Below are 16,267 nucleotides of genomic sequence, written 5' to 3'. Positions count from 1 at the left end.
GCCCGTGATTAGCATAGTAGTATATAGGAGAAGCTTTGTCATGTTTTATTTATAGATGAAAATCACTTATGAAACTGATGGTAAAAACTGACAACTGACAAAACGCTAATGAAACTTTAATGCAAAACACCGATGACACAGGACAGGTACCAATTTTTTGCCGATGTGAAAAACATTGACATCTGAATGAGGCCTGAGCCACTTGGCTCTAAAGCCAATTTTCATTTTTATATTTTACGCTGCCCTCCTTCCAAGAGTCAAATTTTTTTTATTTTTCTGTCAACATAGCCGTATGAGGGCTTGCTTTTTCAGTTGTAGTTTTCAATAACACCATCCATTTTACCATACTATGCACTGAACACAGAAAACAGTTCCTAGTGAAATGATGAAATGGTGGAAAAAATGCAAATCAGTCATTGTTTTTTGGGTTTTGTTTCTACAATGTTTATTCTATGTTCAAACGTACCTGAAAAAATGATTCTCTAAGGGTGCCGTCACACTAAACGATGCACCAGCGATCCCGACAACGAAACGACCTTGTCATGATCGCTGGTGCCTCACTACATGATCGCTGGTGCGCTGTCAAACAGGCAGATCTCACCAGCGATCTAGACCAGCGAGGACGCTGGTATCTAAGGTAAATATTGCGTAACTAAGCATGCGCGGCGCTATAGTTACCTGCTGTGTACCTTGGATACCAGCTCCCAGCGCAAGCACGCAGGTATACAAGGTACACAGCGGGTAACTAAGCGACGCGGGCGCTTAGTTACCCGATATTTACCCTGGATACCACCAGCTCCCAGCATCTGCTTACAGCGCTGGGAGCTCGCTGATCGTTGGTCTCCCGCTTCCACACGCAGCAATGAATGCTGGCCAGGGGGAGACTAACGATCAAAAAATGGCCCAGGACATTCCTGCACAATCAGCAATACCCAGCGGGGGAGGGGGGGGGGGGTTGCTGATGCATGCCACACACAGCGATGTCGCTGGTGAGATCGCTGCTGCGTCACAAAATCAGCAATCTCGCTGTGTGTGACGGGGCCTTTAGTCAGTATGACTACGGCGAAATCAAGCTTGCATAGATTTTTTTATTATTTAAAGAGGTGAACAAAAGTTTGTAAAAAAATATTTGGGCTTTTATTGCCATTTTCCTAGACCAATAACATATTCATTTTTCCATCAATAGAGCTGTGTTAGAACTTGTTTTTTGCAGGGTGAGCTGACGGTTTTATAACATGCCACGTTTTGATAATTTTTATTGCATTTTTCTAGGGAGGGGTGGTGAAAGAAAAAAACACAATTCTGCATTTTGCTTTACCTTTTGGGTTAATTCATTTTAAATCTTGATAGACTGGACACGGCAATACCAAATATGTTCTTTTTTTTTTACAGCAGATAAGGGGGCGGGGTGATTCAAATTTTTATACATAGATTTTTTTTTACCTTTTTTTTATTTTTACACCATTTGTTTGTGAGCTTGTGATCGTCTGATTGCTTGTACTACATACTGCAATACCACAGTAATGTAGGATATAGTAAAAATTTCGGTCTTATATGAAGAGCAGCCTGTGGTTAAGTTTCACAGGAGCATCAAGATGCAGCAGTCCTCCGTTGTCAAGGTGCCCCGCGATAGGTGCATCATTTCATTTAAATGCCGCTGTGACAGAATAACATCATCATATAAATGGTTGACAACAACAATTGCAGCTCAGCTCCAGTCATTGCTGTTAGAAACAAATACCTGCAATGTAATATAGCCAATATCTACTGCATGGGAAAGGAGGTTAGCTCTTGTGCACCATCACAAACAGAGACCCCTGCACTGACATACATATACATCATTTGGCGCTTTTTGTCCATCAGTCAAGATCCGCCGTTTTGCAAAAGAAAACGGATCTGCTATTTTGTTTGGCGGATCCGTTTTTTTTCCCATTGACTTGCATTAACGGCGGATCTTGACGGACGGCCATCCGTTGGATCCGGTTTTTTGCGGATCCGCAAAAATTTTGCTGTCCGCCAACATGCCCGAATGGAGCATGTAAGGTTTTTTTGGGCGGCAGGATCCGCACTTCACACTGCGCATGCCCGAAAGACTTCACTCAGCCGGAAATTTAACCCTAAAGTCTGTTCTGGCGCCTGGAAAAAAAAAAAAAATCTGTCTCTCTCTCTGGGCTGCTGTTCCTTTAAAATTCTTCATTCATCGGATCCGTCAAAAAAACGGTCCGGTGGCATCCGTTCACATCAGTTAGCAACGGATCCGCTTTCCGCCATTTTGGCGGATTTTAACTGACAAAAAAACTGAAGTGTGAAACAGGCCTTAGGCTGGTTTCACATTTGCGTTTTTTAGCGCTGGAAAAAAACGCTAACCTGCGCATGCGTTTTTTCCCCTATATTTAACATGGGTGCGCATACCTGCACGCTTGTAAGCGCATGTATGCGATTTTCATGCGCTGCGTTTTTTTGGGGTGTGCGATTGGATTTTCCAGACGCATCATGTTGCATTTTTTGGCCCTGCAAAAAAGCGCATGCGCACATATGCGCACGTTTTGCGCTAAAAATGGCCATTATAGCCTATGGATGCGCATATGTGCGCACTGGCATGCTCATGTAAGCGTTTTTTTGCATATGCGTTTTTTTTTTTTAACCATGGAATTTAGGGGTTTGAGTTAGAGTTAGGGTTAGTTAAGGGGGTTTAGGGTTAGGGTTAGGGTCAGGGTCAGGGTTAGGGTTGGGTTTTGGGTCAGGGTTAGGGTTTAGTATGGTTTGGTTAAGGGTTAGGGTCAGGGTTAGGGTCAGGATTAGGGTTAAGTATGGTTTTGTTAAGGGTTAGGGTCAGGGTTAGGGTTAGGGTTAGGGTCAGGGTTAGGGTTAGGGTTAGGGTCAGGGTTAGGGTTAAGTATGGTTTTGTTAAGGATTAGGGTCAGGGTTAGGGTCAGGATTAGGGTTAAGTATGGTTTGGTTAAGGGTTAGGGTCAGGGTTAGGGTTAGGGTCAGGGTTAGGGTTAGGGTCAGGGTTAGGGTTAGGGTCAGGGTTAGGGTTAAGTATGGTTTTGTTAAGGATTAGGGTCAGGGTTAGGGTCAGGATTAGGGTTAAGTATGGTTTGGTTAAGGGTTAGGGTCAGGGTTAGGGTTAGGGTTAGGGTCAGGGTTAGGGTCAGGGTTAGGGTTAAGTATGGTTTTGTTAAGGGTTAGGGTCAGGGTTAGGGTTAGGGTTAGGGTCAGGGTTAGGGTCAGGGTTAGGGTTAGGGTCAGGGTTAGGGTTAGGGTTAGTTAGGGTTTAGGGTTTGGGTTAGGGTTAAGTATGATTTGGTTAAGGGTTAGGGTTAGGGTTAGGGTCAGGGTTAGGGTTAGTAAAGTCATGGTTTGGGTAGTGTGAGGGCCACCTAAAAATGTTGGAAAAAAACGCAAACACGGTAAAAACGCGCTAAAAACGCATAAAAACGCTGCGTTTTTTCATGCATGCTCATAAAAATGCTTGAAAAAAACGCAGCAGTTGTATGCTTATGTATGCGTTTTTTCAATGCGTTTTTTTGCGGGAAAAACGCGCTGCAAAAAAAAGCAAGTGTGAAACTAGCCTTAGGGATTCATTATGTGTGCAGGTTACAATGTGAAATCTGGTGACAGATCCACTTTACTTATTTTATTTAAAGGATTCAACAAGGCTACTTATTGTATTCGATCACACTGTATTAAACATACAGGGGTATTTGTAGCCCTTTTTGCCATCAGAAAACTCCTTTACATTAGTCGATCCATAAGTGATTAGCAATGTGGTCCATACCCAGCCAAGGACAACATCTACATGGAGTTTGTGCATACTTACTATATTTACATAGTACAGGTACATCAGTTTCCACCTAAACTACAAAGGCTAATTAGCTTTCAATGTAACTAGCTCCAATGTGTATATGTAAGTGTATATGTGAGTGTTTCAGGACTAAATGTGCACACTAAAATTTATGTTGGCCACAGGATATCAGGCAGTCAAAAAATCAGCAACATTCGCCACTGATTCTCTATTAATGCCATGTTATGTTTTTCAGAAGGGCTTTGCTATAATATGAAGTCATATGGAAGTGAAATAAACGGAAGGATCAGTTCTATGGATGCAAACCAGTTAATCTAGGATTTCTTATGCAAAATTAAAAAAATGGATCTTTTTTTTTCTGTAAACAGAAGCAAGACCAACAAGGATTCAATATATGTATTAGTTGTGTGTTTACTTTAAATCAGATGAGAAACAATAAATCAAAAATACACACGCAAGAAAAAGTCATGGTGGACACATGCACATTTTGCACAACTGAATACACATTATTTGGGCACCTGGAAATAAAAGAAAAAGGTTAGAATCCACCTATCAGATCTTCTTCAGTCCCAAAAGAGGATGTCCTAAGTGGAGAATCCCTTAGGGTGAGTGCACACGCTGCGGATTCACCTGCAGATTTTTCCGTGCAGATTTGCAGGTAAAACCGCAGGTAAAATGACCTGCAGTTTTCCTGCGGATTTGCCAGCGGTGTTCCCCTGTGGACTGACACCTGGACAATGGAACAGGTGGCAAACCGCTGCGGAATCCACACAGAAAAATCCGCTGCATGTGCACTGCGGATTTGAAATCCCATTGGCTAACATTGTACTGTACAATGTCTGCGGAACTGCTGCGGATCCGCAGGGCCAAATACGCTGTGAATCCGCAGCAGAATCCGCTGCGTGTGCACATACCCTCAGGCTATGTGCACTCATTGCAGATTTTGTTGCTGATCCGTGGTTTTTCCATGCGGATTTGCACCAAATCCACAATGTATTGCCCAAGCAATGTTATTCAATGGGAATGCAGAATTAGTGTGCAGATGCTGCAGAAAATTCCACACTGATCCTCAGTGTTTTATTTTCCGCAGCATGTAAATTCTTTTTGCGGATCTGCAGCATTTCTGCACCCAATGACTTAAGGCCCCGTCACACTTAGCGATATCGCTAGCGATATCGCTTAAGCGACACCAATTTGATGACACAACAGCGACATAGTCAGCGATGTCGCTATGTGTGACATGCAGCTGCGATGTGACCCCCGCTGCAATGTCGCTGATCGAGCTCGAACGTCCTGGGCCGTTTTTTGATCGTTGGCGTCCCGCTGGTGCGCCTGAATCGCTGAGTTTGACACCCTTTATAAACAACGAGCGACCTCGTTGGCGACTCATATCTCTGCGGCGCAGGCGGGACTACTGTAGGTTGAATCGTTAAAACACTACATGCTGTGTGACAAGGTCCCAACGACCACCGAGGTCGTTATACAGATCCCTGATCGTTGCTGCGTCGTTTAGGAGATCTGCCTGTTTAGCAGCTAACTAGCGACCATGTAGCGACGCACAAACGATCTTTGCCAGGTCGTGTCGTTGTCGTGATCGCTGGTGCGTCGCTTAGTGTGACGGGGCCTTTACATTGAGTCAGTCAAATCCACAGCTAAACCGCAGGTGTAAAAAGGCTTGCAGATTAGCTGCGAATTTATGTGCCAAAAACACTGCGGAAAGGAAGGAGTAAGAGTGTTTGGGCAGAGACCATGTGTGTGGGCAGAGACCATGTTTGTGGGCGGAGAATATGTGTATGTCTGTCTGCGGGTGTCTGTATCTGCGGGTGTCTGTGTATGTCTGCGAGTGTCTGTGGGTGTCTGTCTGAAAGTGTCTGTGGGTGTCTGTCTGCGGGTGTCTGTCTCTGTCTGCGGGTGTCTGTGTGTTTGTGTCTGTCTGTGGGTGTCTGTGTGTAGCCAGGCATCGTCTCATGGGACTACTACTCCCATCCAGCTATATCTGGCGTCACATGTCTGGTTTCAGTGACAGCATGAGCTGATGATGGGACAGAAGTAGTCCCATCATGTGGCGACTGTGTTCAATTGAAAAACAAAAAAGAACACATTCATACTCACCAAACAGCTAATCCCCGACGCCCTCAATCTCCTGCAACAAAAATAAAATAATAAACCAATATATACTTACCTTTCCACTGTAGACCATTTAATAATGAGTGTCCCATGACAATCTCACGTGTAGAACTGTCACACACATATATATATATATATATACACAAATTTATATTTCTTTCGTGTGCGTAAAGATTATATTTGCTAATTATGCAAATTGTCTCTTCAGAGAGGAAGAGGACTAGAACTCTAGTGCCACCTATTCCCCGCAAGGAGAAATGATACTTCTTGGATATCGATCAGACGCCTCTCTCGCAGCCAAACCAGATCTCACACTTTGCACTGATGGAGGGTCAGTACCCCGAAACACAGTGTCTGCAAATTGAGATTCTGGCTTGGCTTTTATCCTAAGTCATGTAACTAGGCTCGTTAAAGGGTCGACATTGACTTTTAGGATCGCTACTTCCAATAGGTGGCACTAGAGTTCTAGTCCTCTTCCTCTCTGAAGAGACAATTTGCATAATTAGCATATTTCCCAGAGGAGCACTGCGGCTTTAAGTCTCCTCATCTCGACATGCTTAGCATGTCATTCTCCGCAAGGAGAAATTATGCTTCTTCGATACCGGTCAGACGCCTCTCTCTCTCACAGCCAAACCAGATCTCACGCTTTGCACTGATGGAGGGGCAGTACCCCGAAACACAGTGTCTGCAAATTGAGATTCTGGCTTGGCTTTTATCCTAAGTCATGTAACTAGGCTCGTTAAAGGGTCGACAATGACTTTTAGGATTACTACTTCCAATAGGTGGCACTAGAGTTCTAGTCCTCTTCCACTCTGAAGAGACAATTTGCATAATTAGCATATTTCCCAGAGGAGCATTGCAGCTTTAATTCATCTCATCTCAACATACTTAGCATGTCATTCTCCGCAAGGAGAAATTATACTTCTTGGATAAAGATTATATTTGAACATGGTATGTAATGATAATATGGTGTTCAATGGAGAATGTAAAAGAAGAGGATGGACAAGGAAATGACATCACAATTCTTTTTTATTTTTGCTAAATAATATATCTTTATTTAGCTTGCAAATCCGTACACAAATCCGTAGAGAAAACCGCATGAAAATCCGCATCAAAACCGCGTGTATTTTCAACTGCGTTTTCTGCCAAGAGAGGCAGAATCTGCGCAGATTTTTACAAATACAAATCCGCACCATGCGCACATACACTTAGTCGTTACACTGTACTCACAATGCAGTGACGAAGAGTTTAAAACACATACACAAAAAAACAAATCCTTTATCAAAATATTTCATGAGGTATCATCCTCTGCCCATCGTTATATATATTAAGGCCTCCACACATATTTGATCAAATCAGCTGAAACAGTAGATCTCAGCCTGTCCAACCGACTATCTTATGTATAAGGTGAACTCCTGACAATCCACAACAGATAATATGGGGAAAAAGAAGGATTGGACATGCTGAATTTCAACAGCCCATCCTTTATAGCCTTAGGGTGTGTGCACACGCTGCGGATTCTGCTGCGGATTCGCAGCGGATTTGCTTCTGTGGATCCGCAGCAGTTTCTGCTGCGGTGTACAGTACCATTATAATCAATGGAAAATGAAATCCGCAGTGCACACGGTGTGGAATTTTCCGCGTGGTTTTGCTGCAGTTTCAAATCCGCAGCATGTCAATTCTTTGTGCGGATTCCGCTGCGGTTTGGCACCTGCTCCATGGCAGGTGTCAAACCGCAAGGGAAACACGCAGGCTAAATCGCAGAAAATCTGCAGATAAACCGCAGGTCTTTTGACCTGCGGATTTGCACAAATCCGCGCGGAAAATTCGGCAGCATAATCCGCAGCGTGTGCACACACCCTTAGGCCGGGGTCACACTGGCGATTAAAACGGACGAATGCAATGCGATAAAAAATCGAGCTGCATTCGTCCCAATGTTATTCTATGGGGCAGCTCACATCATGCGATTTTTGATCGGATCCGATCCTCGGACCGAGACAATCGCAGCATGCTGCGATTGTCACCGATTTTCGGATTGGATTCGACAATGCAAGTCTATGGGGGCGTGAAAAAATTGGATTGCAAATGGACCCGATGTGTGAGTTGCGATAAAATCGCACCAAAAGTCGGCATTTTTTTTTCCAAAATACAGTAAAATCACAGTGTCCGGTTAAAGAAACAAATTAATAGATCTAGACACATTAAATAAATAAATATATTATACATGTCATAGAGACAAATTTATATATATATTTCTAATTCATACAGTTCTTAATTGCAGAATAGCCGCAGAAACATTTGCCGGCTTTTGTATAACATTCTCCTGCCCGACATGAAATGACACATGGCTTACATATAGTTAACCATTTCATTTCATGTTTTTTTTTTTTTGTCTATCACTATTAATTATATGAGGGCTTGAGGGTAAAATTTTGGAGTTGCAGGGGTTCATTTAAGGGGTTAATTTGTTGTATTAAATTGCGGGGACTCCCGCTGACGTCACTGAGGCTGCAGGGAGTCCCCGCAATTTAACACAACGAATTAACCCCTTAAATGAACCCCTACAACTCCAAAATTTTACCCACAAGCCCTCATATAATTAATAGTGATAGACATAAAAAAAAACATGAAATGAAATGGTTAACTATATGTAAACCATGTGTCATTTCATGTCGGGCAGGATAATGTTACACAAAAGCCGGCTAATGTTTCTGCGGCTATTCTGCAATTAAGAACTGTATGAATTAGAAATATATATATATATATATATATATATATATATATATATATATATATATATATAAATGTGTCTCTATGACATGTATAAAATATATATATATATATATATATATATATATATTTATTTATTTAATGTGCCTAGATCTATTAATTCGTTTGTGTGCGGAAACCTGTCATTGGGCTCCATTATATGTCCATTTAGCTATCCTGCGAGAAAATCTCGCAAGAAGGATTTCAAAACGATCCTTACATGCGATTAAAATCGCATCGATGAAGAAAAATCGCATAAAAAACGGATCAATGGTTAAGATACCTTTGTGCGATTTCGGACCGGTAAAATCAGACCGTTTTTTTAATCGATGTGTGTGACTCCAGCCTTAGGGAGATAAACTGCCTCCAGACATGTCTAGTTGAGACTTAAGGCCCCGTCACACTAAGCGACTTACCAGCGATCCCGACACCGATATCAAGGTGTCAGGATCACTAGTAAGTCGCTATGTGATCGCTGGTGAGCTGTCACACAGACAGCTTCACCAGCGATCAGCACAGCGATGCCGAGCGCCCGGCATCGCTGGCCATCCCTGTAAAAAATAGAATCAAAATAAAAAATATAGTTATTCTCACCTTCCGACGTCCCATTCAGCCATCCTGCCTCTCTCCACGCTCCGGTCCCAGTGATCCTTTGTGAGAATGACCGCGAGATGTCACGGTCTCGAGGGATAACAAAGTCTCGCGGTCATTCGTGCAAAGGATCACTGGGACCGGAGCGTGGAGAGAGGCAGGATGGCTGAACGGGACGTCGGAAGGTGAGAATAACTATATTTTTTATTTTTTTTTATTATTTTTTACACCTAATCGCTGGTCTCCCGCCTGTCACACACAGCGATGCGTGCTGGCCAGCGGGAGACCAGCGACCAAAGAAATGTCCAGAGGTTTCTTCCACGATCAGCGATACCGGCAGGGGGGCCGCTCGCTGATCGCTGTCACACACAGCGATCTCGCTGGTGAGATCGCTGTTACGTCACAAAAGTTGTGACTCAGCAGCGATCTCGCTACAGAGATTGCTTAGTGTGACGGGGCCTTTACTCCTCTCCTATTTGAAAATATACGCAAGCTCAGAAAAACCAAGCATGCATGTGTGTGTAGGGGGATGTCAGTAGGAATAGCTGTCAGCTGAACAAGTATTTGGTCCGAAGCCATTGGGGTATGTGCACACGTAGTTTTTTGGTAGTGCAGATTTTGTAGTAAAATCCGCAGATAAATCCGCAGGACTAAAGTCATGAGATGTGAAACCGCAGCGGTTCTGCACAAAAGAATTGACATGCTGCGGATTGTAAACTGCAGCAAATCTGCGCGGAAAAATCCGCAGCATGTGCACAGTGTTTTTCAGTTTACCATTGAAAACAATGGCACTGTACAACGCACCTAAATCTGCTGCGGACCCGCAGGGCCAAAACCGCTGCGGATCCGCAGCAGAATCCGCACTGTGTGCACATACCCTCAAAAGGTATATGGCTACCATTAGAAACACCTGATACTTAAAACCATATGGCCAATTGTAATGGGATGTGATCTTTCATATGTTTTCTAAAACTCATCTTCTAGTTAAGATTACAAACTCCCTGCGAGAAAGTGAATGTTAATGAAGTTGCAGCAAAGCACTGGTAACAATGGAAGAGGTAACATAATAACTGCTTGTCCTGATTCTTCCCATTGCCTATGCAAAGCAGATTGCTGACCAATTATACACTTTGCAGCTATCACAGTACGACTTTTGTTCTGTGGCATTGTTAGAATGTAAATTTTGCAGGGGTTATATTTACCTGGTGGATTCTTGGCAGGATCATTGTGGCTTGGGCTTCCTGATTGTCCAATATCTGCAAAGAAATCAAGAAAAAAAGGTAAGTGTTTTGTGTTTTACAAGTATTACGTTTTTCCCTCTTCAGAACCTTGAACAGTTGAAAGTGGATGAGCAGACGTAATTTCCCTTTTTTGCTAGACAAACATGTGGAGTAGATTTCTAGGTACCGATGAGTTGATTACACTGTATAAGAAGCTTTGCATAATTAGACTTTCACATTAATTACTCTTTCACATGACAGAATACAAACCTTTAATTCGGTGCAAAATAAAGAAAAAAAAAAGAAGAGACAAAAGCGAGAATGGCAAATGAGCTATTACTATTGCTGCTCAATGACTCTATATTTAGTTGTTAATTATAGCGAGATCCCACAAATATGCTGCTAGAAATACAAGTTGTGGACTTTGTGGGTACAATCGAAGACTTTTAGCATGGTATATTCATATTGATCCTAGACCGATTTGAAGGTTTGACCAGTGCACACAAATATAGCCACTATGGGGGCACCAATATAATCTATGTCTATAATGTAGGACCAGAATGAATGGAAATTCACATAAACTAGACTTTTTCTAGTGCTATGCGAGAAAACATTGCATAGCACTCGGACCAGTGTTAATCTATGACACAGCTCACATCATCATATTTTTTCTCAGGCGTATTCGATGTGCGTATGAAATCGCAGAATGCTGCGAGTGTACACGTATATCGTCTGAGACTCGCCAATGCAAGCCCATGGGTGTGAGAAAAAGTCAGACACCACACGGACCATCTGTGTGACTTGCAACAAATATGCACACATTTTGCTCATTTCAGCCCATTGAGCCATTAAATTCAATGGGGAAAATCAGTGAGAAATGTAAAGCCGTACAGATGTCATATGGATGTCATACGGATACATGGGAGAAAATCCTTTCATTGCATTGCAAACGCATTACACACGGATGACCATACGGAGAACACTTGTGCCACTCTCAGCAGGGAGACTTGGACCGATTTTCCATACGTTAACTGTGACGCCGGCCTTAGGTGAAGACTGGGTTCTTTTCTTTGAAATAATCTATACAGGAAGGTGTCTTTAAAGATGTCATCCATGGTGCTTGAAATCAGCTCCATAGAGGAACTGAAAAGTTAAGTGGTCTCAGAATTGTGAGGGGTAAACAAACCACCGTTCCCCTGGAAGTTCTGGAGTGCAGCTTTCTTTTCTGCTGTCCTGGTGCTGTCCATCTATGTGTAACTATTATTGTTTCAATATTTTAAAGTGCACCTGTCAGCAGTTTTGGCCACTATAAGATGCAGCCGCTGCCTTTCAGGGCTTATCTACAGCATTCTATAATGCTGTAGATAAGCCCCCGGTCCAACCTGCAAGGTAAGAAAAATAAGTTTTATTATACTCACCCAGGGGGGCGGTCCAGTCTGATGGGTGGTCACATGTCTGGGTCTGGCGCCTCCCATCTTCTTGTGACGCCGTCCTGCTGCTTGCTTACTCGCTCCTGGCATCGCACTCCTGCGCAGTGATACTTATCTGCCCTGCTGAGGGCAGAGCAAATTCCTGCAGTGCTCAGGCGCTGGGCCTCTTTGACCTTTCCCGGCGCCTGTGCGCTGCAGGAATTTGCTCTGCTCTCTACAGGGCAGATAAGTATCACTGCGCAGGAGTGCGATGCCAGGAGCGAGTAAGCAAGCAGGAGGACGGCGTCGCAAGAAGATGGGATGCGCTGGCCCCGAACCTGCGAAATCCATCGGACCAGACTGCACCAAACCGCCTCCCCCCCACCACCGGGTGAGTATAATAAAAGCTATTTTTGTTATCTTTCAGGTCAGATCGGGAGCTTATCTACAGCCTTACAGAATGCTGTAGATAAGCCCTGAAAAGCAGTGACTGCATCTTATAGCAGCCAAAACAGCTGACAGGTTCCCTTTAAACATAACCTTTTTTTGCTATTTATCATTAATTGGAGCTTTGTATGTAGCTTCTATTCTATATTACCATGTGGTTCTTCATACAATGCTCTGTCTGAAAATATATAAAAGGCCTGCGAGACAATCGTTGTGTTCCTGTATCCTCTGATATTCTTAATAAAAGGAGATTTACAAAAGAAAAAAGCATCTTCACTTAAAACTATGATAGCAAGGACTACAGGTGAGGATACCACAGTGGGTCCTAAACCTACCAAGTGTAGATTGTTTTATAATGACCTTAAAAAAGAATATTAAAGTAAGGGCTCATGCAGACGACTGTATTTTCCGTCTGAGTGTAATCTGACAAAACATCATCAATGTTATTCTATAGAGCAGTGCACATGTCTGATTTTTTCCTCTGAAAGAGTCTGTCCAAGGGAAAAAAAAAATCGCTGTATGCTTGATTTGCATCTAATATTTGCATCGCACTCGGCCATACAAATCTATGAGTCCGTGGAAAAAAAAATTGAACTGAACTTAGAAAACATCTAATCACAGTGTGATTAGCAAAACCGTCCCGATTCCATCAGATGAGAGAATAAATGCTCATCTGCACCTAGCTTAGCCCAAGACCAAAGAAGATGAAACCAGAACTGATGGTGGCCTGTCTTGTTGTCTAGTGGTGGAGTAATTTACAAATCCTAACTCTTCTATTTTTTATTTTAGGTCAATGGATCTTATGTACTCCAACACTGAAACATAAAGTACAATATGGATATGCCCAATACACCAGACTGGCATTCTGGGCATTTATATCTAACTGGAAATTGTATGAATTGGCATTTGCTGATTTGTCGTCAGCTGAGCAGAGGTTGGGCATGGATGGCCCCACTTAATGTGTGGCATGAAGACGCAGTCTAAGCCGCATTGTGGTCTGTGTATCTCCACCTGCCAGTTCATGGAATGACAGAACTGTCAGCTGTGGAAGTGAGCCTGCATGTGTGTCCGTGTACGTGCTGAGGGAAGGGCACAGAGGGAGGAAACCATCTGCCTTTGCAAGGCATCCATTCAATGCTGGATTTAACAGCTGCGAAATAGGAGTGCCCAGAAGGACAGAAATGTGCAGCCTGAGAGAAACAGAGACCATGGGTATAGGACTTGGCACTGGCTACCATTTTTCCCAGGGAATAAAGGCTCTCTCCAGATGTCTGGGTGGCACAAAAAGAAGGAATGCAGCAAGATTTCCTAGAGGTAAATTAGGACAGGATAAGGGTGCCAGGCCTTATTAACCATTTCAGGGCAAAATTACAAGAGGCAATGCTATCATAAGATAGCTGGCAATTTTTAATAACCACAAAAATAATCAAATCTCAACCAATGTAATCAGATATCCATTCCTCTAATGCTTCTCCTCCACTTTGCTCCATTTTCCATGACTTCATTGAGTCCACTATATATAGCACAATGCAGCTCTGCGCGGTTAGTGTGAGAAGGATATAAAACTACAGCATGCCATATACCCATATACTGTTTCTGCCACTAATGTCCAGGAAAACCCGGTCTCATGCAAATAGCTTCATACAGATTAAAACAACCTGCAAGTTGTATGGAGCTGTAATGTGAAACTAATCAAATTCTAATGGCCTTTACTCTACCTCAGTATGCCTCCAATTTCAGACAAAGAACATTTTTGCACAATTCTGTATGAAGGGTTATGGTTTATGAGATGCTGGATTACAGAGGTACAATATATCTGCAATATAACGCAATATATTGGCTTGGTGAACACAGGTCTACCAGCTGGCTGCATGTGATCTAAGGGTATCGTTACACTTAGCGATGCATCAGCGATCCCGACAACGATATGGATCGCTGGTGCATCGCTAAGTGGTCGCTAGTGAGCTGCCACACAGGCAGATCTCACCAGCGACATAGCAGGGGTCGAGGGTCGCTACTTACCTGTCAGACGCGGCGATCCAGACGTCCTCCGCCCGCGTCCACAGGAAGCCGACGACAAGAAATGATCCAGGACCTTCTCACGCGATAAGCAGCGGGGGAGCCGGTCGGAGGTAAGTATCACATGTAGCGATATCGCTAGCAATATCGCTGCTACGTCACAAAATCGGTGATGTTACAGCGATATTGCTAGCGATATCGCTATGTGTAACGGGGGCTTTAGAGTGTAGTTTTTACATGGATGGAAGTGCATGTATTTTTAAGGCCAGGATCACACATGCAAGGAATACGGCCGAGTCTCGCATGTTAATACCCGGCACTCGGGAGAGGAGCGTGCGCCTGCATGTATTGCTATGTGGTCGCACGCTCTGCTCCTGAGTGCCGGGTATTAACATGCGAGACTCGGCCGTATTCCTCACATGTGTGATCCTGGCCTAATAGTGTATTATTTATTTCACTGCAATCACATTGAGCGACACAGATTCATCGAACCCAGTAGATGCACCTAAATAACGACCCTCAAATAGAAGAGCACTACAAACTAAGTCCATCTGCATCTTCAGATTTAACTTTCATTAATGACTCAGGTGAACTAACACGCCACAATTGCCAGGCCGTGTTGTGCTTCAGGCTGTGATGACCTTAAACGGCTTTTCATTCCCTTTTTAATAGCCTATTGTTCTAAACCCATGTGCTTGAGACAGCTGCTTATACTAGTCTGACAGCATTTTCTTTAGCATTTATTAATTGTTTGCTACAAAAGCTTTGTAAACACAGCAGCGAGATCTCTGAGATCTCCGAATGATTCTTTTGCATGTTTGTCACACTTAAATGTCTCAGATCGCCCTTTAAATATTAGACAAAGATAACACTAGTAAACACAAAATGCAGTTTTTAAATAAAAGGTCTTTATTATTAAGGGAAAAAGAAATCCACAGGGCCCTGTGTGAAAAAGTGATTGCCCCCCCCCTCCCCCCTTTAAAACATAAATGGCGATAACATGGAACAGTGGTGAACCTTCCCAGGAGTGTGCAGTTGACCACAATTACCCCAAGAGCGCAGCGACAATTCATCCAAGGGGTCACAAAAGACCCCACAACAACAGCCAAAGAACTGAAGGCCTCACTTGCCTCAGTTAAGGTCAATGTTCATGACTGGACAAAAATGGTCTGCATGGCAGAGTTTCAAGAAGAAAACCACTGCTGAGAAATAAGAACATAAAGGCTTGTCTCAGTTTTGCCAGAAAACATCTTGATGATTCCCAAGACTTTTGAGGGAATGCTCTGTGGAGTAATAAGACAAAAGTTGAACTTTTTGGAAGCTGTATGTCCCATTACATCTGGTGTAGAAGTAACATACCATTTCAGAAAAGGAACATCATATAAACAGTAAAATATGGTGGTGGTAGTGTGATGGTTTGGAGCTGTTTTGCTGCTTCAGGACCTGGGAGAACAAATATCATGGTTATCGGCAGCACTTTGTCTCAGTAAACTGGATCTGCACCGAAAACATGATGCTAGATGGGGACAGATTGTTATGTTCCCATTGGTTATCATAACCCCACATCGGTAAAAATGCACCAATGAGCTTATCTATAATCGACTGGCACTTATTGACAGGCCCTTCTAAATGCGCCTTAAAGGGGTCGTGCCACATTATAATAGACTGTAAATGTTTAAGAGGTCTTATAAATAAATAATCTTGCAATTTACATGTCTTAAAAATTATTAATGATCAATTGCTGTTGTCAATGCCTAAGTAGAGCGCAACAGTGTTGAGTTTGACATGGCTGCTGTGCTTTGCATAGGCAGCAACTGAGATGACAAAACTATCAGTATATGAAGTGAGTTTTGCCATCTGAGTCACAGCCTATGCAG

General features: G+C 43.1%; 1 protein-coding gene across 5 annotated transcripts in view; it reads right to left on the bottom strand.

Annotated features, from left to right (window-relative positions):
* The window catches only part of NFIB (nuclear factor I B), a 314,972-nt gene that overhangs the window by 146,361 nt on the left and 152,344 nt on the right, over nt 1-16,267 (bottom strand). For all 5 annotated transcript variants that reach the window (XM_073572167.1, XM_073572171.1, XM_073572166.1 and 2 more), the window contains exon 3: nt 10,498-10,551. In XM_073572167.1, the coding sequence (XP_073428268.1) occupies nt 10,498-10,551 (54 nt within the window). The remainder of the gene's footprint in view (nt 1-10,497; nt 10,552-16,267) is intronic.

The sequence above is a fragment of the Dendrobates tinctorius genome, unplaced genomic scaffold (genome assembly GCF_039654945.1).
Source record: "Dendrobates tinctorius isolate UK_male_01 unplaced genomic scaffold, ASM3965494v1 ptg000031l, whole genome shotgun sequence".
In the NCBI taxonomy this organism is placed as follows: Eukaryota; Metazoa; Chordata; class Amphibia; order Anura; family Dendrobatidae; genus Dendrobates; species Dendrobates tinctorius.
The sequence above is the reverse complement of the archived record's forward strand: the minus strand, read 5'-3'. Positions and strand labels throughout refer to the sequence as shown.